The sequence below is a fragment of the Thermobia domestica genome, chromosome 11, assembly GCF_964235325.1.
Source record: "Thermobia domestica chromosome 11, izTheDome1.hap1.1, whole genome shotgun sequence".
NCBI classification, from domain to species: domain Eukaryota; kingdom Metazoa; phylum Arthropoda; class Insecta; order Zygentoma; family Lepismatidae; genus Thermobia; species Thermobia domestica.
This window is the reverse complement of record NC_137464.1, coordinates 192,000,536-192,025,991: the sequence shown is the minus strand read 5'-3', so window position 1 is coordinate 192,025,991 and position 25,456 is coordinate 192,000,536. Positions and strand designations below refer to the sequence as shown.

Below are 25,456 nucleotides of genomic sequence, written 5' to 3'. Positions count from 1 at the left end.
ATGTTTAAAGGAAGATAGAATGTAACATAGGAATTCTTTGAAAATAATATTCGTGAACATTGATAAGTAATGTCCTAGATGTAGTTAGTTTGCATAATATCTACATTTCTGAAAGATTTACTATAAGGTATTGGTAACTGAGTTTTCCGTTGTGTAGACAATTCTGTAAACCAGAGAAGGAACTCTAAAAGTAGATACGTACGTCACCCTTCTTTCATAGGAGATATTTGTAGTTCGAGATGCAATAAACGATAAAATTATTAATATTCCTTTTCAAAGCCATATAAATTAATTTCCGCAAATTAACAATTTGTAAAAGTTACAAGATCTTGTTAAAGGAAAGGGAAAATGTTGACTCTAAATATTGAATTAAACCGAACTAACTTAAATATAACTAAAATCGTTAGGTAAACATGTTGTTTGTACCGCAAATTTTTATTTAATTTTTTCTTTAGTTATTGCACACTTTAATTGCTGGTAGTTACTCAATATTTTTCTGTATGCTTGTTGTTCCTACAGTAATTTATTTCTGGCTTGTTGTTATGTACAATAGTAACGTAGTTCCTTTTTGTAGTTTAGCGTAAGTATAGTATATTCTTGGTAGTTATATAATTTAAGTATTTATTAAAATCCTTACACGGTATGCTTAGAAATTCGATAAAATCCGGAAGGTTATTCTTTATATCAAATTCTTTATATCAGAAGAAAGAAGTTCTGATAAACAGGTTCAAAAAACTCCTGTCAGTGTTATTAAACCGCTAAAAATGTTTAATACCATGTTTTAAAACTATATAATCTGTCGCAAGCTGTTCAAGAAATTACATCAGAACTGGTGTGCGCTCTATTTAAGTACCCTTGTTATACCTAGGTACAATCGTCAGATACCGCCGAAATGAATTGTGCAGTGGAAGTTGGGGCTGCACCTCTTAAGTACTAATTGATCATTCATTTCGTCGGTATCGGAGAATAGTAAAACATTGATATTTAGGTAGAGCGCATAAGTAGTTCCTCGAATCGCTTGTGATGGGTCCTGTAGCTTTCAGGCGAGGGTATGCTTTGCATTTTCAGCGGTTTATAAATCTGAAATAAGGCGTTTTTCGGCCAATCCTTATTAGAATCTTTTTCTTTCATTTGATAAAAGGAAACACCTCCAGAGTTTAATCATTGAATTTTTAAACGTACCATGTTACTGAATTGACTAGATTTAAAAGAGCATCAAGAACATCTTTACATATTATGTTATAATTTCACGACGGTTGTAATCATCAGTTTCTTGATCTTTTCTTTACATCATATTAGAGATTGTTAATCAAAACAGTTTAAAAGTAGGAGCATTAAATGTGCAAAATAATTAAATATTTTGCTAAGTGTGTTATATATCAACATAATAGTGGGAACGTCGTCACACATAGTAAAAAGAGTTACACTATATGGTTTTTCGCTAAGCTCTTCAGATAGATAAATAAATAGATAGATAGATAGATAGAGAGTGTGTGGGGAAGAAATAACGAGAAAAGAAAATAAAAATCAGAGTAGAGAAAAAAAGCTTTGGAGCGTTCAGATGGAAGCCATATAGGAATGGAGGTCCCTTTTTTTACTGTGTAGTAGTTACGTTTTCTCTGTTTCTTGTAATTCAATACTCATTCGTTCTACTATATATATGTACATATTTGAAATAACTGGTAGCAAGTATCGTAAAAGTTTAAAACAATATGTGAAGGTGATTTTTTTGTTTGTTCCATTGAAACATGACTTTTTAAAATATATATACAGTAGACTATCTATAATCTGGTCTTTCGTTAATCCGCCTCGTCCAGTAATATGGAGTTTTCTGGTCGGCTACTCTGTATACTGTACATTATGCAACTACCTTTTTTTCCCGCGATTATTGGAATTTATGATAAACCACATTGCATGTTTATATTTAAGTTTAGTTTGTTTTCTTCTTGTATTTCTCGTTATGTAATAAAGTACCTAGTGTGCGATACGTATGCACTAGTTGGCTATAGAATTGTGTACTTTTCTGTAATCTTGCGATTTCGATGGTTTGGTACAACCTTGTCTGATATTTGCCGGATTATTGAGAATATACTATATAGATATATAGATATATATATATATACAGGTATAATGCAAGGTAGTATTGCATATATATATACAGGTAGTATGCAAGGTAGTAGTTTTTTAATTGCACACTAGAACTACGTTGATTAGTTACAGAACATTTCGATGATTCACGAGAACAGTATAAACAAAAAGAAAAGGAACTTGACCAAGTTTTTGGTGAGCAGATTTAGATCGAGCGAGAAAGGTGTTTGAAAACGATTATCAGATAGTTACTATGGTTCATCCTTACTCACTTGAGCCATCAGGCTGACTGAGTAGCAGTGAGTTATTATTGTTTTAAATGTGATTTCTTTTGATTTTCTCTTATATCGAGAAAAAAAAAAAAAGACTGTGAAATACCATCACCTTTTTAATTTAATTTTTTTTCTAAGTTTGGAAGATAAAGTATTAAGTTTACAGTTTCTATCGATGAGTATACAAATAAATAATAAAAAAAATTGTTCTTTAGTTTATGATGTTCGTACTGTCGATATTCATACTAGTTCTGCTAAAGTTCGAACATAATGGAAATAACTATAATCTCACTAGTAATTATTATTGTACGCGAAAGATGCTGTGTTGATGTATGTTCGTTTTTCGTATATACAAGTTTAAAAAATATGGTCAGCAGCAAAAAGACGAAAACTAAATAATACACGTGAGACGGAGTACCTACATTCACAAATTAGCGAGGATATTTTCGTAATTTTTATTGGTTTTTATTGTTGACAATTCTAATATACTTTGTATTACCGTGATCAGAACATTGGACTATTTTTATTATTCTTCTATACGAAGTTTCACAAAATTATTTGTCACTGTAGCTGATCAAGAAAAACTACTCGTAAACAACAGAGAAAACTCAATAAAAAAAAGTTAATTATAAAGGTATCTTAACAAAAAGTGATACTGAATTTTCAAATTTACTGAGAATTTGATTGAATTTATAATAGATACTTGCCATGTTAATTTTTGCCTCTTGAAAATAGTTCCTTTTAGCAAATTAAGCAAGTTTAACTTAACAGAACTGTATTAAAGGGTGCAATAATAATTAACATAATTTGTAGTGAATCATCGGAAGATAAATCATGCGTTAGTATAATATTAAATCCTCATTCCTAAAGTAGATACGTTTATTTTTGTAGGAACCTTCCTATGAGAGATCAAATGTCTCACGATCAGCGAGATCATACGCAAAGGGGGAATTGGTATGATAGACCTCCTGTGTATCATCAAGATCGTCAACACATGGGTACGTATATAATAAATAACATAGTTTCAAATGGTACACTTTACTCAGAAAAGAACGAGCGCATTGATTATAGCTATTTTGAGGTAAAAAATTTTCTAAGTCCAACTTTGGGTATCTTCAGAAACAGTAAATAAAAGGTCAGGTTCGAATCCCAAGCCAATCTTCGCAATCGGTAAATAAAATGTGCAGGTGTGTTTTTCTTCTTTCAAGTGTAATAAAACGTGTTGAAATATTATTAATTGTAGAAAAAAGTAACATTCATTTAAGTACATAATGATATAATATTTCGAAAACTGTATACATGTGACCACATGCTGGTTGTCGTCTATATTTCCATACGTAAAAGAACATTTCCAATGAAATGAAAGACAGCGAACATAGTTCTCACATCCATAGAGAATGAAAAAGACAAAGGAGAAAAAGTATCATTTGCAACGGATTTGAATACCATTGTCTTGGAAATTGTTATATTTCTTGAGACCGAGCTCGGTAGCAGTGTTCAGTTAGCTCAGTGGTAAGGCACGAGACTCGGTCTTAAGGTCGTGAGTTCGATTCCCGTTTCGGTCAAACTTTTAGTATAATGATGTATTCCTCAATGCATAAATAATTACATAAAATAAATCAGTTATGTATATTCATACGATCATTTTAAGACATAGGTGAAAAATGTGCAGATGTGTTTTCTTCTTTTAAGTGAGATATGACATGTTGAAATTGTATTAGTGTAGAAAAAAGTGACATTCATTAAAATACATAATAATATAGTATGTCGAAAGTACAGGTGAACACATGCTGGGTTGTCGCCTACATTTCTGTACGTAAAAGAACATTTTCAATCACAGTAAATAGCGAAGATATAAAATGATTCATCCATAGTAGGATTCAAAAGACAAAGGAGAAAAATAACATTTGCAACGGATTTGGAATGTCATTGTCTTTGAAATTTAGTTATATTTCGTGAGAAGGAGCTCTGAATGTTCATATTAGCTCGATAGTAAAGCACCGGACTTCTAATTGTAAGGTCATGAGTTCGATTCCCATTTCATTCAATTCTTTTAGTATTTAGTGATATATTCTTCGATGTATAATTACATAAAATTACATTAAAAATTACATAATTACATTAAAATAAATCAGTTGTACATATATAATTATTTCAAGACATAAATAATTATTGTTTAAAATATAACATATGACATATGGTAGTAGTTGACAGAACATCGGTATATTATCTGTGAAAGTTAAATACAAATTAAGTAAAACGTAATGGCAATATATGTGTGTGTATTGTTTATTTGTCTGCAGCTAATTTGTCATACGGAAGTTACTTTTCAATATTCTCATTACAGCATGGGATGTACGCTCAGCTAAATATGAGACATTTGCATCTGGTGTTTAATTCACTGCTAAAGTTGTTTATTGTTATAAATGCACTTTATTCGTCTAATGTATAATCATACCCATGCAGATTAAAATGAACTATTTATTGTATAATTTGAGTAAAGAGTTATGTTCTACTCGTTTGAATTTATTAGCACTTTACGCGAGAGACTGAAACATATGTCATTGTATTTCATTAGACATTTCCAACCTCACGTTTTGTAACATACCTTGTATAAGAACCGGCAGTGGTCTAATAGATAGAATTAGGAAATTATTAATTCAATTTCCGAATTCCAGAATGTCGAAATTTCGGAATTTGGAAATTTTCAATAATTGTAGAAAGTAAAAATCCCGTAATCAAACATGTGAAACGACATAAAAACATAACAGGGTTGTTGAAAAGAAACCGTATAAATCCACACTGTCCAGTAATTGAGTAATGGAACTGTTGTTTAAATGAGTTCAAACATTTGCTGCATCGAGTTTCTCTGGGGTTTCGGAATATCTCAAGTTTATTTAATACAACTTCTGTAACGGATATTAGTATCATTGTCTTCAAACCCCTGAAATTCAAATTCATGTTTCATCAGAATGGGTTTTATGTGTTCATGTTATCTCACTGGTAGAGTACTGGATTCCCTACCGTCAGGTGTTGAGTTCAGGTCCTGAAGAAACTTTCTTTATTAGTAGAATTGCACAAAAATATGATACAAGGAGTGGTTGCTGCGAGAAATATTTTCAGAAAAGCTTAAGTAGCCCTAAAAAGGGCTGTTTTGGGAATTGCAGTGGAAACACCAGTATTATGCTCAAGATCCTTCTGCATTTATTATACGTTTCATTCTTCTGGGCACGGAATTTATTAGATGGCCGGCAAATTTATATCCGTCCCCGTACCTCCAGCCATGCCTCGAGATAGGGGAAGGAGATAAAAGGTAAACAAGGTACTACAGGTCATCCTGAATTCTGGGCTGATCTGCCTCAGGCCAACTAACTGTCTCTAAGAGTACGCTTCACCTCTGAACACATGTTTCCATGGGATTGAGGTCTGCTCGACGAGGCGACCAGTCAATTAAATCAATCTCAGGCTGCCGTGCCAACTATTCCTGAATCACAGGGGAAGTATGTATTGGGGACTGATCTCGCTGGAACTGAATAACACCATAAAGCTGAAGTACTCGTACAGATGACACCATGTTGTTACAATGTGTAAGTACTGAGCACTGTCCAGGTGCCTTTCAATTATGTAAAGCTGTCCTGCACCACGACTGGAAATCTAACCCCAACATGAAATAGATACATGACCACTGCGATTGCTGCAGACATATGTCCATGGTCATATCGGGTGCCCCTCGGACAATATAAAAAACGGTGCTCCTCATTCCATATTGTGAATATCAATTCATCTGAGGAAACTACGTTTTCCCAGTTGCGATCCATATTCGCATGTGCAAATGCGAGAAGGTAAATTTTGTGTTCGTCTAAGTTTTTCCTTTGCAGCAGCAACACGACCACGTTACCTAGTATGAGGAAGCCTTCGGAGTGTTCTCTGCGTACTACCAGAAAAGTGGGAAGCTTCTCTTAGCTATCTAGACGTCCTTAGTGGGTGTAACTGAGCTTCGTTTATTAATCTCGTATCTTCCGCCTCGATAGACATATGAAGACGACTAGGAGGTCGTAAATTACCATCTGACCTGTAGTGTACCATATTGCCGAATCCATCGCTGGCTGTAGCGGCCGGGATTCACCTACTAACAGCACTGCAGTTGCAGTATAGTCCTCCAACTCCCATAAGGTAATCACAGCTGAGCGTCTGTCCATGATCAGCAATCTGAGCTGTGAGCAGCAAGAAACAATAACAGCTAGTAACTGGCATGTGGTTGGTTACTTGCAAGACACGCCTCTTGTAGGAAACGATTTGGTCAGCATTTGCGAAATAAATCTCAAAATGGCGCAAGGAATATAGTGATAATAAATATAGTTTTCATACATGAATTTTCATACATAAGAAAAGCTGTTGTAACAAATTGGGTTGTTATATTGCCTTTACATGTATAAAAATATTTAAACCTAGGAAAAGCATCCATTGACTTGTTCTGTTACGAAAACAACAGACGGAAATCAATATCATTCCTTACGCAAGCAGTAAGTTAACTTCATTATTACTAACCTAAACCAAACTAATATTCCTTATCGAAAATCAATAATGTATATTAAAATGGTTCACTTAGCGTAACTTAATCTGGTGATATTTTAAAAAAACGAATCTTGGCCATATGTCTTTGGTTGTAAAACATAGCTTATCGTTAAATTCTTCGTTTTCTAAAATAGTTCATCAAGGACACAGGCAGTAAATAGAGCATTAATTTTATATATTTACACAATCTCAATAGTAAATTGAGTTATTGGTGTGTGTATACACCGACCAAACAATAGTTTATTGTTTTGCGCATTTAATTAAATAGATAATGAGTTACTGAAAACAATAACAATTTATTTTGCATCTGTAATTGTGGACTGTATAAATTTGTATAGATTCTGGAATTAATAAGTATTAGAATAAGTAAATACTACAGACAAACACTGAAGATCCCGCACACGAGGCCTTTGCAGGAAGGCACAACACAACACTGACAAAAGATGCGAGAGGCGGCCTAACGGTATTTTTGAAAAGAAAGACAAGAGACCGTCAGAGTAAGATACTACAAATAGAAACCATATTGACCTGCAGAGACATCTCTACAGCAAAACTGACACTACATAAAACATATATTTTGTTCCAAGTTTTGGAAATGCCGACAGTAGGCTCAAACACTGAAAAAACATAAGCCTCCTTTTTCTTCTTAATTTTATGAAACAAACAGAGGGCAGAATGGCCCGAACATAGCCCCCACCTTGAAACGTTCTAGTTTCAAATAACACACGCACACAACGAATGATCGAGTTTCACAAGGAAATACACTACAAACGAAATAATAATAATAATGCGTAATAATTCTTAAAAGAAAAACAAACACAAGACAAAAATATATATGCAATGATAAGACATGCTTGATGAGCGAGGTTGTAGCGTTTCGCATGACTTCACTTTACTTTGAAGGGTTGAAAGGCAATGGACACAGCTTCGCAATGGGGCGCCTCAACTCCTCGAAGGCAGTCTTTACAGTAACTGCTCGCACTAAGCCATCATTTCCTGGAAATATGCACTGAACACGCCCTAATCTCCATTGCTGGGGAGGCAGATGGGATTCCTTCAAAATAACCATGTCACCAATCTTGATATTGTCTCGGTTTTTCCGCCACTTCGTTCTTGACTGGAGACTGCACAAATATTCTTGGGACCAACGGCGCCAAAAATGCTGCGACAACTGCTGCACCAATTGCCACCTTTTCAGATGAGAGAGCTGTGATGAAGTGAAATCCTTATCCGGGATAGAAAGTAATGATTCTCCCACAAGGAAATGAGCAGGTGTAAGAGCGGCCAGATCGTTGGGGTCATCCGAGAGAGGAGTGAGGGGGCGGGAGTTCAGAATTGCTTCAATTTGAACTAGCGTGGTATACATTTCCTCAAAGCTCAACGCCACTTCTCCCACGATGCGCTTGAAATGATGCTTTACTCTACGTATATTTGCTTCCCAAATCCCACCAAAATGAGGTGCGGACGGGGGGTTAAAATGCCAAGATATTCCTTGTTTGCTGAGGTGGGCAGCAGTTTCTTCATTTTTCGCCGTGTGAACACTCACTCTTAACAATTCCTTTAGCTCTTTGCTAGCTCCTACAAAGTTCCGCCCACAATCGCTGTAGATGTCACTAGGTACGCCCCGACGAGCCACAAAACGCCTTAGGGCAGCGAGAAAGGAAGTAGTGCTTGCATCCGCTACTAATTCTAGGTGTATAGCCTTAGTGGAAAAACACACAAAAAGACAGATGTATGCCTTAAACCTCAAACGGCTGCGCCAGCGGCTGGCTTTGAGTAGCACCGGCCCTGCATAATCCACACCTGTGTGGGAAAAGCATCGGCTTGGGTTTACGCGAGAGGGGGGCAGGGAACCCATTAGTTGCGTCTCTGTTCTTCCTTCAAACCGACAACATTTTACACACTTCCGGATTATCTTCCTCACTAGATTTCTCGCACCCACAATCCAGAAATGTTGCCGTAGCGCAGATAACACTAATTGAGGGCCACCGTGGAAAGTGTTTAAATGCTCGTGATTGATCAGAAGTTCCGTTAATTTATGCTTATTGGGCAACAGCACGGGATGCTTTCTATCCACAGAAATATCGGCGTTTTGTAATCTCCCCCCCACACGAAGGATGCCATTTTCGTCAATGAAGGAAGACAAGCATAAAATATTATTCTTATTGGGAATGGGCTCTTCATCCACTAAGCACTGGATTTCGGTGTGAAATTCTCTTTTCTGCACCTCCTTTACCAAACACAAAAGGCTCTCTTCCATTTCTTCCGATGTAAGTGCCCCCTGGCGTTTCTGCACCGGATTCCTGCAGTTGTAAACAAACCTGCGACACCAACCCACTACACGCTTCAATCTCACTAGGGAGGAGAAACGGTTCACAATGTCATTTTCAGACTGCACACACATAACGGTGATACATTTTTTCTTTTCTTCCACTTCTGTAGTAAAGTCAGCGAGAGGATATGGAGGCTCTGGCAACATTGCTTCGCGCAACCACTCTTGACCGCTCCACCACAGGGGATGTTCTAAGAGCTCGCCGGGCTTTACCCCCCTTGACGCACAATCAGCTGCATTATCTTCACTCTTGGTGTGTGACCATTGTGACGAAGGCAAAATTCCTTGTATTTTCGCTACCCGATTTGAAACGAAAGTTTTCCACTTATCAGGTGACTGGGCTAACCAGGCCAACACCACAGTGGAGTCAGTGAAAGCCCTTGTATCAGTGAAAGGACGTTTACACTGATGGCACTTGCAACTGTTTTCAACAATTTGGCCAGCAACAATGCGGCGCACAGTTCCAATCGGGGTAGGGAAACTGTTTTGATGGGAGCAACTTTGGTCTTTGCAGCGATGAGTCTCACGTCGACCGTTAAGACGCTCTGCTCGTAAATAGGCGACTGCAGAATAGGCCCGCTCACTAGCATCAGAGAAGCCTATTAATTGACAGCTGACGGCGTCAGAGGGCACAATGCATCGTTCGACCTTCACTTCACGGAGCAAAAACAACTCATCGCAGTACTCTCGCCAGGCTGTACTTATTTCACAGGGGAGGGGGTCGTCCCAACCGAAACTTTCCTTCCACAATGATTGTAACATCATCTTGGCCCTGATCGTTACTAGGGAGAGGAGTCCAAGGGGATCAAAAATCTTGGCAATCTCTGACAACACTTTTCGTTTTGTCCACACTGCAGGGGGAGAGGGAGGCACTACGTTGAACCCAAACTCGTCGCTAACAGGTGACCACTGTACTCCGAGGGTCTTGATGTTGTTATCGGTGTCAAAGTTGAATTGTAGGTCAATTTCACGCATATGGGGAGGAACAGCCTGGAGCACTTCCGGTTCGCTAGATAGCCACTTTCGAAGTTCGAAGCCTCCTTCTCGCAAAAGTTGAATCAGCTGTTGTTGTAGCTCAATTGCTTCGCTCACACTAGCTGCACCTCCGAGGAAGTCATCCATGAAAAAATCTCTTCTCACTGCCTTTGCTGCTAAAGGATACTTCTCTCCTTCTTCAACTACCTGGAGCAAGCATCTGGTTGCCAAGAAGCTAGCAGATGCAGTACCGTACGTCACTGTTAACAAACGGTAGTCTTCGATTGGTGCACTTGGAGAATCTCTCCACACAATTCTTTGGAAGTCGACGTCGTCCTTGTGCACTAACACTGCCCGGTACATTTTTGCAATATCCGCACATAAGGGAACACGATGCTCACGAAAACGAACAAGAATCTGGAAAATATCGTCCTGCAATTTTGGGCCCACCATGAGCTTCTGATTCAGAGATACCCCGAAGTTGTTCTTGCACTCCCATCGAAGACCACTCGCACCTTCGTAGTGGAGCTGGTGGGCTTCAAAGCAGCATGATGTGGTAGGTAACAACTAGTTTCAGCTGGAACGTTTCTCTCGCTTGGGGGAATGAGTTCCATATGCCCTAACTGAATATATTCCCTCATGAAATCGCGATATTGTTGCTGAAGGGAGGGTTGTTTAGCTAACTTCCGTTCGGTATTTAATAGCCTCTTCACTGCGATTTCACGTGATCTGCCTAATGGGGCTGTGTTACCCCTGAAAGGTAGTCTCACCACGTAACTTCCGTGCTCGTCACGGTGGTGTGTAGCTACAAAATGTTCTTCACAGCTCCTTTCTTCCTTGGACAGGTGTTTTGTAAGTGGGAGCTCTTCTAACTCCCAAAACTGACGAAGAGCTTCATCGATCTCGCAGGAAACTCGATGTGACGTCACCGTTAGCTCCCCACTTGTCGGACCTATATTGCCAGATAGCACCCAGCCGAGACTAGTTTCTAATGCGACAGGCGTCCCGGGTGGCTTCCCGCTGAACATAAGTGATGGAAACAAGTCCGCTCCCAACAGAATGTCAATGGGGCCCACTACGTTGAAAGTGGGATCTGCTAATCTTAGGCCCTCTAAATGAGACCAGTTTGTAGCACTAAGACACTTTTGTTTGGGTAGATCAGATGTAATTTTCTGAACTACCACAGCACGAGTTTCAAAAGTTTCACTTGTTCCCCCGAATGACTGAAACTCTAAGTCCACCATTGCACTCGCTGTCGCCACTCCTGCTCCTGTAATCCCGGAAATCACAATACTGGATTTTTTTTTCTTGAGACCCAGTTTTTGTACACAGTTCTCGGTGGCGAAACTAGATTCACTCGCGCAATTTAGCATCGCTCTGAAGGGGTAGTACACACCATTATTTCCTCTTACTTTCACGATGGCAGTACATAATAACACCTGTGGTACACTTGCGCCCGCTGCAACATGGGCCGTGATATTTGATTCACGCACTGGTGACTCAGCTCTCTCGTAGTGCAAGAGAGTATGATGTTTTTTAGCGCACTTGCGACTCGTACTAGATGCGCACGTATCCTTTCTACACGATTTCCGAAGACATTTAAAACACAGTTTTTTCTTTTTCACTAGGCTGACACGATCCGACACTTTGAGTTTTGTGAACTCCGCACATTTGTAGAGGGGGTGGATTGCACTGCATACGTCACATAATGTTTGACCACGTTCACTGGTGGTAACATGGGAGGAAGTTTGTTTTTTGTCGCGATTCTCCACTTGTTCACTACTTCCGGCGACGCGCGTTTTCCCGCCGGCAGCCACTGCCAGCGCGCGGGCTCTGTTATCGAGGAACTCTGCGAGCTGCTCAAATGATGGCTGTTCATTTGTTTTCAATGAAAGTTCCCACTGTCTACGACTTTCACTGTCCAGTTTATCCGTGATATGATAAACCAAGATAACATCCCAGTGTTTGACTGGTTGCTCGAGCACCTTGAGGGACCGCGTGCACTCCATTGTGTTATCAATTAACTTACGTAGGGCGGCTGGCGATTCTTGTTGTATTACGGGTTGCGTAACTAAGCGTTTAATTGTCGCGTTCACTATTTCCCTCTTATTGTGATAACGTGCGTTTAAAATGTCCCACGCCTCTTTGTAGTTACCGTCCGTGGTTTGCATCGCTTGAAGGAGTTGTGCTGGTTCCCCTTTCAAGGATGTTTTGAGGTACTGCAACTTTTGAGCACCTGAGAGATTTTTGTTATTGTGTACTAAGCCACAAATAAATCGTGAAACGATAACCACTCATGGAGGTTTCCCGAAAACACTGGCAACTGAAACTGCGGTAGTCTTACGTCACTAGCAGGTTGCCTTTCAGACGAAGACCAAGGCTGAGCTCCTTTACTTCCTTCCATTTGAAAATCCATCAATTGAACACACATCTGAACTATTCTCTTGTCCATTTCCGCTAACTCTTCCTCTTCTTTTTCGAACTCCTTGTCTCCTGCCACCGCCGAAATATCATCCAGCAGCTTTGAACACTCCTGCTGGAGTTCACTGACCTTCGCCTGATGCACCAAGATGGCTGCCGCTGCGGTAGCGTCCAACTCTGTGATGGCTTTTTCTTCGCGCGTAATTTTTGACTTTGATGTTCTTTTCTTAATTTTTAGCGGCTCCATCTCTAAAACACTGCACTATGTTCGTGAGAAAAAAAACACTCAATCACTAGTCTAATATTGTTCACAGCAACAGTTCACATAGGCACTAGTAATTTGGCGCGGATGGACCATGTATACGCCGACCAAACAATAGTTTATTTTGTTTTGCGCATTTAATTAAATAGATAATGAGTTACTGAAAACAATAACAATTTATTTTGCATCTGTAATTGTGGACTGTATAAATTTGTATAGATTCTGGAATTAATAAGTATTAGAATAAGTAAATACTACACACAAACACTGAAGATTCCGCACACGAGGCCTTTGCAGGAAGGCACAACACAACACTGACAAAAGATGCGGGAGGCGGCCTAACGGTATTTTTGAAAAGAAAGACAAGAGACCGTCAGAGTAAGATACTACAAATAGAAACCATATTGACCTGCAGAGACATCTCTACAGCAAAACTGACACTACATAAAACATATATTTTGTTCCAAGTTTTGGAAATGCCGACAGTAGGCTCAAACACTGAAAAAACATAAGCCTCCTTTTTCTTCTTAATTTTATGAAACAAACAGAGGGCAGAATGGCCCGAACAGTGTGTGTGTTACATTTTTAAAATTTAATTCCTATCTTCTGAAAGTAAAAAACTAAATAATCCGTGTTACGTGTATTAATTAATTAATAAGTATATTTATTATTAATTTATAGGTCAACCAATGCGTGGAGGACCAAATTTCCGAGGACATCACCGTGGAGGTAGAGGACGGATGATGCATGGTATGATGCTTGTCTTTCTTGTTTTAGTTAGTAAATACACAGAAGTAATTTGCAAGGCTTACTATTAGAGATGCTATTTTAAAAATTTAGTTTATTGATTTGTATGGGAAAGAATTTTTGTTGTTGAAATAATGAGTATGTTCTGATTCCATCTGCTCTTTTTCTGTATGCGTATTTTAATTCAAAATAAAATTCTGTTCTATCATTAGTTAGGCCCTGAAAACATTATCTTTAGTTGCGGAGTCAGTTTCGAACAGCTCTGTCCAGTGTATTGTATGAAATTCAATATTGCAAGGATGGTTTTAATATTTTCAATTCGAATATAAAATAGATTCTTTTTACAATGTAAGGCATGGTTAAATAAGTTGAAGAATCTTGTAAAAAATCAGACGTAAAATTACCCTCTAGTTTTGTTAATTGATAGGGAAATACTTAACCAATAGATTAAATTTTCAATTCTGTACTCGTAGTCTACAGCTGCATGTCCTTTAAGAAGTTTGGGATCCAAAATGGTTTCATCCTTAAAAATTTTGAGTGAGACAGAAAGGTCTTCGCTGAGATCATCCCTTTTTTTTTTTTTTTTTTTTTTTTTTTTTTTTTTTTTTAATGAGTAGATAAAAGGTAACGAATTACAACAGATATCTAGAAAATGAGGCAGGTAGTATCTGTAATGTGCCATTACATGAACTAAATTTTCTTAAGATTTTCGTATAATGCGTGAATATTTATGACACCATATACAGCGCGTTCAAATTTCTTGATACATAGTTTATTAGTTCATTTTATAGCATTTGGAGTTAACTAATTGACATACTTTTCACTTTTTGATATTTTTCATTATCTGTAACATATTCACTAAAATAAAATAATAATAATAATAATAATAATAATAACAGGTGAGGAGTCGGTAATTCCTAAAAATACCTAGGTATAAACACAATGGAAAGTGAGAGTTGCCAGAATAACTTTAAGATTTGTATCAAAATTTCGTGCTTCAAATAATGAGCATCATGTGTGTAACCTCTTCCATAATTTTCACTTGCGGGACAAATAGAGAAAAGAAATTATCTCTAGTAGAATTTCCGTTTATGTTTTAATCTTAGTACTTAGTGTTGTTCTGCAATGTGTTGTAAGAATGAAGGACATTTTATTTTTAGCGAGAAAAAACTAATTTGCGTGAAAGATAGAACTTCTGACGTAACTAATTTATCAGATGAAAAGTAGAATACCTTAGAACTTGAATTCTTATATGGAAGACAATCTGCAATAGACTGAATTAAATCGAAAGAACATAAGGCGTTAATCGCATTTGTTTTCTGGTATTTGTATACAATGGGAAAGGCAAGCAGAACTGGAAAATGGGCCCTGTATGCTTTGACGGAGGAACAGAAAATGCAACGTGTTCACGTTTGTGTATTCCTTGCAACTTTTTTCTGGATCGGATCATTACAGACGAAGAAAAGTGGTTGTGGGTATCACACTCCACGTGCAAAAGACAGTGGCAAGCATCCGGTGACACACCAAGATCAATTACAAATCCTGCATGAGATGATTATATTAGATATCTGGTAAGGATAGGGAATGTAATTCGTTATGAGCTTTTTAACCAGAGAATAAACTTCGAAGTCTTCTGTGTTCCACTTACGCGTTTACAAGAGAAACAAACAGGTTGCTTGCACTCATAACTAAATGGGTCCTACTGCTGCTTGATAACTCAAATCTGTGTGTCGCATGAAAAAAATTAGGAAATTAGTAAGGATGTCTTACCTTGCCCATCGTATAGCCCAAAGGTAGTGACGCGCTTGTTTCGATCTTTGCAACAGTTCTTAGCTGCGAAACACTTCCAAATGTATGGTACTGTCGAATAGTATTTGGGCTTCAACCCCACACTATCCATCTTCGTTTGTTTAACTGAAAATCGAGACTGGTTTCCGGAGATGAGAAAAGGCAATAGACAACTACTATGAGTATATTAGCGATTAATTATCAGTAATATACGTATAATATGACTTAAAAACTCTTCTCTAAAAACTGCAGAACTTTTGGAATTACCCAGTAGTAAGCTCTGTCAGCTAAAGGAATTACTGACGTACTGCAATGCTTGTAAATTGTAAAGTAAAATGGAATTTTAAAATCCTAATGCTCAAATAAACTTAAATACACGAATGTATAGACTTCGTTTTTAAAAGTCAGACTACTCTGCTCTCAAGAGATGTGAAGAAGTACCAGTCTTCAGTACCTCGTCCAGAGCCTCTGTAATAGACTTAAAATCAGGTTCATATTGGTTATCATAAGACAAACTTACTTTTTCTTTCTTTTTTTCTTTCTTTTTTTTAATTTCAACTGTTGATTATTTTTCTCTTCCTTTAGGTTCTAATTTCCGAGGTCATATGGGACGCCAGCATCAAATGCAAGGAATGAGTGGGGCAGGAATGCATAATGGAGGTAATGAAGGGTAAGTATTGTTCAGATATTTATACTTTTAAAAAATGCGAATTAATTTTGTCTAACCTGCATTAGTCACATTTACCGAGAAAGCAAGTAAAAACATTTTTTTAGGTATAGAAGTACTAATCAATATGAGCAATACTGTATGATCCTGTCTTTCATTTTACTTCTGTATTTAGATACAGAACTAAAAGAGTATATATCAAGGATGCTAAAACGTGGGATATAGCTTATTTCAGGCGAAAATTTATTACATTAGCACTTACTACGTTGTATTCTTTAAATGATTAAATAACAATGATTGTAAAATGCTATTTAAGCCTGTCTGTATTTTACACATCAACGTATTTTGTCAGTTTTAAATCAGTTTTACTGAGGTATATTGAGAAAAAAAGAAGAAAGAATTGTCCTTTCAATTTAGCCGAGAACACTTAACGAGAAACGTTTAAATGTGTAAGTACCAATTCCTGTGTATAAATTAATCATAGTATCCATTTAGAATTTGCCTGAATTAATAGTGCGATTCTTCAAAACACGAAACTGTTCGTAGAGTACAAATTAATGTGCTCATATAGATCGTCAAACTTAAATATTGTGCAGTATGGAGAGTGAGAATTTTGTTGATTTCTGTAAATGGTAAAAAGAAAATGTAGGGAGAAGTTTTGTCATGGGATATCGTCTTTCAGATGTATTGGCTTGAAACCTTCCATCTTATCAAGTAGCTAGTAATCCCGCCACCAGACGTGGTACTGGCTGAATTCATGACATCAGAGAATGAAGAGAATATTGTTTTAAGGGCAACCGACTAACCGCAACATTCCTTTTGTATAGCCTTATCAAGAGCCATTGGGTCACTGTGGCTCAATGATAGAGCGCTCACCTTCAGTGCGTCAGGTTCATGGTTCAATCTTAGCTTGTACCAAATGGGCTTTGTAATGTGGAAACACCATTTGCGTGTGTTTCCTAGGATTCTTCAGTTTCTTTTCTTCCCACTTTCTTCATTTCACCGTTTTGTCCATTATCATCATCATTGTCTCCTTTAGCCTACAGGGCATAATCGTGAGAATTAGTACGTAAAGCGAAAGATAGAGGAAAACTGGAGTTACTGGTTATTTGCTAAATTATTTATTGTGCTTTTATCGTTTAGGTTGTATCTTGACAAAGGATTAAATTACAGATTTATTACTCTCATGACTATTCTGAATTTTCCTTTTTAGTATATGCCTTCCTAAAATCTTTGTTCTTCCCTTTTTTCTTGTAGAGAAATAATAGATCCTTTGGAGGCCTTCGAGAGAATGCTGAGAGAGAAAAAAGAACGTGATCGTAAGTTACGACGTGGCCGAAGATCTCGTTCATATAGTCGTTCAACAACCAGAAGTTCAGGAAGAAGTTCCAGGTCGTATACCCACTCACGATCGAGATCACGTTCAAGATCATTGTCACGTTCAAGATCTAGGTCTCGAACAAGATCAAGAACAAGATCAAAGACAAGAACATCAAGGTCGAGGACAAGAACGAGATCAAGATCCAGATCTTTCACCTTGAGCAGGTACATGATGTAAATAGAGAATGCATGTATTTTTCGCATGAAATAGTGGTTTGATAATTTTACTTAGTGGTTTGATACTTTCATTAAATACGAACGACCATTCCGAAAATGTTCTGTATCCATGAAACAAAACAAAACAACAAAATAAAAAAGGGGAGGATGAACTCGGTAAAATTCATATGAGCTGTTTATTTAAGCTGGAAGAAGTCGAAAATATTTTTTAATTATCTTGGAATAAATATTTGTCTTAGAAATATGGAGAAAAGGACATACACACCGCAGAACCGTATATTCCAGAACCTAACCTAATAGAAATAGAAACAGCTATAAAGAAATTAAAGAAACACAAATCTCCGGGTGTAGACGAAATTGCGGCCGAGTTAATTTTAGCTGGAGGCAAAAAATTGTGGAACAAGATACACAAACTCATTCGCCTCATCTGGAACAAGGAAGAATTGCCACAAGAATGGAAAGAATCAGTCATTGTTCCAATTCACAAGAAAGGCGACAAAACTGACTAATAATTATCGAGGCATTTCTCTTCTGTCAACATCCTATAAAATCCTTTCAAATATTCTATTAGCAAGATCGGCCCCATACGCAGGTAAAATTATTGGATATTATCAGTGCGGATTTAGACGAAATCGATCAACTATCGACCAAATATTTACCATTCGCCAAATACTCGAAAAAAAGTGGGAATACAATACCTCGTTACATCAATTATTTATTAATTTTAGAAAGGCGTACGACTCGGTTAGGAGAGAAACATTGTACAACATTCTTACAGAATTTGGAATACCGAGAAAGCTAATTAGATTAATTAAGACATGTTTAAATGAATACCAAAGTAAAGTCCGGATAGGAAAATTTTGTCCACGAGCTTTCACGTCGTAAATGGCCTGAATCAAGGGGATGCGTTGTCGTCATTATTATTCAACTTTGTCCTGGAATACGCTATAAGGAAAATCAAAGATAGCAACCAGGTCCTAGAGTTGAACGGTATTCACCAGGTTATGGCACATGCTGATGATGTAAATTGAATAGAGGATTATAGAAAAACAACAGAAAGAAATGCAGAAATCGTGTTACACGCTTGCAGGGACAAGGGTTTAGGAGTAAATGCAGAGAAAACTAAATACATGGAAGTACGTCGGGACCGTAATACAGCAAATTGTAGATGCGTTAAAATATTAAATAATGCTTTTGATAAAGGGGATACTTTCAAATATCTAGGATCAATATTAACAGATGAAAATCATATTCACGAAGAAATTAAATGTCGACTAAAAGCAGGGAATTCGTGTTATTATTCAGTTTAAAATCTCTTGTCGTCGCGATCTGTCGAGGAATTTGAAGCTTAAAATATATAAAACGATAATCATGCCTGTTGTTCTATATGGTTGCGAAACATGGTCGCTTATTCTGAAAGAGGAACATAGACTGAAAGTATTTGAGAACAAGATCCTGAGACGAATATTCGGACCGGAGAGGAACGGGACTGAGAAATGGCGGAAACTTCATAACGAGGAACTACATAATTTATACGGTTTACCAAACATTGTTAGGGTCACCAAGTCTAGGAGGTTTAGGTGGGCAGGTCATATAGCTAGGATGGAAGAAAGTAGAAACGCTTTCAAAGTCTTGACTGGAAAACCAATCGGAAAACGACCGTTAGGAAGACCTAGGCGCAGATGGGATGATAATATTAAAATGGACCTCACAGAGGTAGGAATACAAAGTAGAAACTGGATCCAGTTGGCTAAGGACAGAAGTCAATGAAGAGCTTTTGTGAACGAGGCATTGAACCTCCGGGTTTCATAAGCCATAAAATTAGTTAGTTAGAGGCATCCTGTAATGTAGTATCTCAAAATTTTAATATTTTGTGGAGAAGGAATTTTTCGGAAATGGGCGTCTCAAATATTCGAAGTTGGTGACGGAGATAAATAAAAATAGATAGAATATTTTATTGCTTAAGAGGGTGTTTGTGTACTGTTGTGTGATAGAGTATTATTTGTAGTTGAGTTCAGAGACGTATACTTTGTTAATGAGAAGAGTAACTAGGTAAGTAAACATGAATTAGGTATTAGGAACATTTAATAATATTTACAATAACCGAAATATGAAAAAAGTATTTTAAAAAATAACTCCAATAGTGTGTGAATAAAAAGAACCAATTGCAGATTGATTTCATAGAAGTAAGTTGATGATGGTGCTCAGCTGCATAGAATATGGAACACGAAAAAGCAATCTATGTGAGAAGCCCTACCCGCTAGTCTAGTGGCTAGCTCGTTCGGCTACCCTGGTTCGATTGCCGGTACGAGAGCTTAAAAACTCATTACGATAGTTCGGATTCAATCTTAAACGGTAGGTCCATGTCTCATGTAGCCTCGTTGCTATGAAAGGTACGCTATACTTCAACAAGCAAATAACAATGTGTGTGTGTGAGATACTTTTGTTATATTTGGAGTTGAATGTCTCAGTACCGAGGTTATACAAGACATGTGCTACAGCTTAACGTATGATCCGAACCATACGCTTCTGTACGGAGAATTTAAGCGCGACTCAGAAAACACCTCCTAACCACGTAGTACCTCAGGTCATGGCGAAACGCAACAATTTCATCTATCATTTCATGTTACAAAAGGGCATTACCATATTTCACCATAAGTTCCAATCGTAAAAATTAGGTTGCATTATAGTTTGCTGAAACAACTAAACTAATTTATATTTATTTACAAATAAGAATAAATTGCGTAGAACAAAAAGTGACTTGTAAATTGAACGACCTTGAGATTGTAAGATTGATAAAAACATATATAACTGATTAGTAACAGAATTCAGAATATATAAATAATCACCTCTGAAGTGCTCCAGAAATGTTAATACATTTTGAAACACTATTGCGAATGCTTCCAAAGGAAGGACGTTGTTTAAGTATTCGATCGTTGATATATAATAATGCATCTACATTTTTGAGAGGTTAAAAATTTAAATGGTTACACGGCACTAGTGAATATTGAACTTTTGCTCACATATAAGACGGTACTCCGTGTTGCTGAGTTCTGCATAGATTTTCAGTCACTTTAGCACTGTTTAGGACTAAGATAATGTAAAATGTAGCTGAGGTTCACATTTTTCAGCTATAAGGTACAAAATTGTTGCACGTTTTCTATATGACAAAGGTAGGGTCGAACTTAAACCGATTAGACATATTACTCCAAATTGGACGAAGTTTAAACTACTTTAGGCTTGTGAAATACATACAACTATGCACATTACAATACGCATGTAATGCCACATTTCGTATTTCACAGGCATGAGAGATTCGGGTTCGATTCCCGGCGGAGGCTCATGTTGTTCAGATTTCACGTTAAGTTGTAGGCCCACGTCTCATGTAACCTCATCGCTGAAAGGGACGCTAAACTCAAAATCAATTTTACTTTACAGAGAACAACACTGATTATTGTAGTAAATCAACATAATACAAGGTGTTTTTAGGACACAGGACTCAGCTAGTTTATATATAGATAGATAGATATCTGTGTATATATAGTTCATACATATTTCTGGTCATTATCAGCATCAGGCTGTCAGGTATCAGGGTCCAATAGTCTCTGTTTTGAGACTTACCGAACTGCGAGTAAGCGTTAAGCAACTTCATTCTGTAAAGTGGAATCCTTATAATTTTCAGGGTTTACATTATGGACAAACGTCAAACTTTTTCACAGGCGTTTACTAATTAACTAGCTAATTTGTTGCGTGCGTGTACGTTCCTTTACGTTTGAGAATTATATTAACTATAAGGCTTAAGGAACTTGAAAGTTAATCACGGCAGAAACAAAAGAACGCAATTAATCTTATCCTATGCTAACCCAATGAATTTGGGATTGATACACTCCACTCCTTGAAGGCCTTGTTTTTCTTTATCTTCCCATAGTCTTCTAAACCTACTTAGAGATCTTTTACCTGTAGATTTTCAACCCAGAAAAGCGTTTCCTATACAAGCGACGTGTTCCTTATATCTTAAACGTCTTAATGCAATAACTCGTATAATAAAACACGACTATAGTGATGACAGCGACTAGAAGGAGAAGCATTCAGTAAAAAGTGAAACAGTCTTACGTGTGAACGTTTAATTACTTTCTGCGTAGGCTCCTGCCAACCATATAGACTTGTATCAACAGTCCTTCCCTTATCAGTAGCAACTTCGGAAGCCCTGGTGTGGTATCACTGAGAGAGACCTCATCATTTTTGCCATTATCTACTTTCTTTGAAAACGGAGTACCATTGAATAGCAACTGTAACTTAGAAGAAAGACAGAAGTCTCATGGAGCTACTTCCACAGTTGTTATTTCTGACTCTGGCGTGATATCGCTCCTTCTTAATTCCAGAAGCTACGTGCTTGTCTTATGTTGTTGTGCCGACATTGACAATTTTGTTTTCTCATCAGATCACATCACAAGAGAGAGACTGGTACGAGCACTTTGAGATATTATAGAATATTGAATTGTATAGAAGAAGCAAATAATAATACAATATAAGAATGAAAAATAAAGGTTAGAGTGCATTTGCTTCAAAGTTTTTCATGCTGTGAGTTGTAAAAATGAAAATAATTTAATGACTAGAAAAGTAACTTCTGTGTCTAATCATATTGTTTATACAATGAACATTCAATAAATAACGGGAAAAGTTGTACAATAACACAAAAAAGACCTTGATTGTTATACGTTCCTTGTTTAGTTAAATGCTGGAAAAGTCGGTGAAGGTTCTTTCGAGACCACAAACGGCCAATTCTTGAATTACATTCCCAGAGACAGTAGGGTACGACCTACTCGAACCTTATGCACGGAAAAACTGAAACCGGTTATTTTGCAGAGACGACATAGTCTGATATCGAATGTTGTGCTTTTATTCCATGACAGTACGAGGCCACACTGCCAGTGTCATATTATCTATCATCGTTGAGCTCTTAACCTCTATATTCGCCCGATCACGCATCTTAAGATTTCCACAGCTTTGGTCACTTGAAGATGTTGAATCAAAGTTCCAGAATGACTAGGAAACGATGCCCTTCTCAAGCACTGACATCGATACAATGAACTAGAGGAGCAAAAAATCTTATTTATAAAGTGAATAAACTGGGACTATAACTCATTCTTCATGTTTTCATGAAGTTTTATAAGTGTTTAGAGCTCCTGGTATTAATTGAGTGAAGACATGTTAAAGTAAATGAAGAGAGATTAATTCAGGGCTCACTACTGACTCAAGATTATTTGATTATATTTTGTGGACGATTATTTCAACTCCTGAGGTCTTCTACGGGCCAAAAGAGAGAGAGAGAAGAAAGAAAGAAAAAAAAAAAAACAGATACTCATCCCCTGTTACAAACAAGATTATAATAAAATAAACGTGAAGTTTAAATCCCTCCCCCCTCAAGAAATGCTTAGGACGAATAATTGAATACTAGTTTGCACTCTTTAAACCCAAAGATTAAGATTAAACTTTGATTCAAAAAGTAATCTTGGCGCAGTAGCATTTATTATATCTTTTAATTTGTTGTGTAATGCCCAAAAGCAAATTGCGAAGTTCCAAGCTTATTACACTGTTAATTATAAAAAAGTGTTAATGATACACTGTTAAAGTGAATGGAGTTCTGGAACTGACTGTACAATATTAAAGAAGAATCAGTTTTATTTTGTAATGTGTTAAAGTTAGTTATTCTATTAAGTAAAAGATATTGGAAAGTCTGCTTAATGGCTTACAGTTGAAACTTAGCGAATCGTGTTTGAGCTTTCTTTATACTAAACAATGGTCAACTTTAAAAAAATTGAAAGTTCCGGGAATAATACTGAAAATTATTTGAGTAATTTTATTGAATGCTGTTTATTCTAGCTTTGGAACTTCTTTGCTTTAATTAAAACTGAAATCTGACCAAAGCAAAATACGTTTAATAAACACAGTGTTACAGTTTCGAAATTGTATCATTGCCTTGATCAGACATGTTATAAAATAAAATCTAAATTCTACAGCTTATATATGTATCTCAGAAAATGAGAGGAGGTCCTTTCTAACAACCAGTGAGATCCTTCCTTTCATTTTTAACAACTTTTAATTGCATACGTACCTCGACTTTTAATAATGAAACTTTCACTTAAAAAAATAAATAAATAAATAAATAATAAGCTTTTAATTGGACGCCTGCGCCACATCACGTACACTTCAACACACCTATTCCAATCATTTTCCATCCACTATTCCAATCATCAGTTTCTCTCTCTCGCTCTTCTCTTCGTATCCATCCCGCTTCTTTCCATTTTCTTCTTCTTCTTTGCCCTTCCAGTCCTTCCACACCTTCCCAGGCTCTTTTGTGTCCTGTTTCTCCAACATGCTTACATGCTGCGTTATTATTCCTCTTCAATCTAACGTCGTCCGTCTTCGTTCTAACTTCTTCCCTTTTTCTCCTATGTCTCATTTCGCATTCTTTGCACCTGATTCTATATACTATCCCTCTATCACTTGGTTTAATCTCCGTTTCCCTTCTCTTCCTTTTCAATAAATCTAATATTTCCTACTCCCTTTTCTGTATGTTTTTACTCTCCTTTTCTTCAAAAACTTCTTTAGGGCTTTTTTCTCATATCCTTTGTGTTCCAAGCCTTCTATTATTTATTTCTTTTTCTTCTTCCACTTTCTTCCCTTTCCTTCTTTCTTGCTCTTCTTTTTCAACCTTGGTCTACTGTATCCATTTTGTATTAATACATTTTGAAACTTCTCTATGTCTTCCTTTCTTTTCTTTTTTCATTGTTTATCATTTTCCTTTTTCCCATATTTCTATTTTTTTTTTTCCTGTTGTCTCATCTACATCGCTCCTTCTGTGATAATACACGCCTGCTAAATACTTTTTGCTGTACGACGTAATTTTGAATCTCCCGTCTACCTTTCTTATTCTCATCCAAAAAGTTGATTTCACCGTTTTCCTTTATTTTCACTCGTACCCTTATTCCTTTTTCTTTATTCTCGATTCTTCTCACAATCTCTTCAAACTTCCTCTTTGTTCCTTTTCAAATTTCTAAACAATCGTCAACATATCTGCAAAACATAATCAATCTTTCTTCTTCGTTTACCTTCTGTTCCCATCTGTTCATTATAATTTCCAATAATACCGAGTTTAATGTCGATGATATGCTCAGACCTTCTGTACACACGCACGCACTGTTCTCATCAGATTTAAGGCTTTTATCAGTTTTTCTTTCTTCGACTTATAACCTTTTGCTTTATTTCTTCGTCCACCACCTTCAAAATATAATTCTTCTTTAAGCTTGGAAACCTAGCTTTGACATCTACGCTAAACATCAATATCAATTTTATTGAGTTTACTTTGATGTGTATTAAGCAACGATTGTCTTGATGGGTTTGATGCAGCAATTCTGTTTGATTTAGAGATAAGGTTGAAAATAGTGTTTTTCCCTTCTTATTTGACATAAGGTTGTGAAAAATGTCTTTGGTACATCTTAGAAGTGATATTGATCGTTGTTTCTGTGAGAAAATTTGTTTTGGAAATTTCTTGTACCTTGATTCTACTAATAGTTTTTGCCTGTTGATTATAACTGTAGGCACCATGCATGATAGGTTTGAAGAAGTATTATTATTGTTTTGTTTTTTTCCTCATTTTTACACTAGAATAATGCATGCGTACGGCAACGAATTCGTATGTATCAGTAGTGTAGTTCGATAGATGTGTGCATGTTCATATATTAAGGATTTGTTTACTGGAAGATCGTGAA

The 25,456-nt window shown here is 36.8% G+C and overlaps 1 protein-coding gene across 3 annotated transcripts in view; it reads left to right on the top strand.

The window, feature by feature from the left end:
- LOC145664624 (uncharacterized) overlaps positions 1–25,456 on the top strand; it is a 289,506-nt gene that overhangs the window by 164,293 nt on the left and 99,757 nt on the right. For all 3 annotated transcript variants that reach the window (XM_081731448.1, XM_081731447.1, XM_081731446.1), the window contains 4 exons: positions 3,252–3,358; positions 13,607–13,675; positions 16,046–16,130; positions 17,385–17,672. In XM_081731448.1, the coding sequence (XP_081587574.1) occupies positions 3,252–3,358; positions 13,607–13,675; positions 16,046–16,130; positions 17,385–17,672 (549 nt within the window). The remainder of the gene's footprint in view (positions 1–3,251; positions 3,359–13,606; positions 13,676–16,045; positions 16,131–17,384; positions 17,673–25,456) is intronic.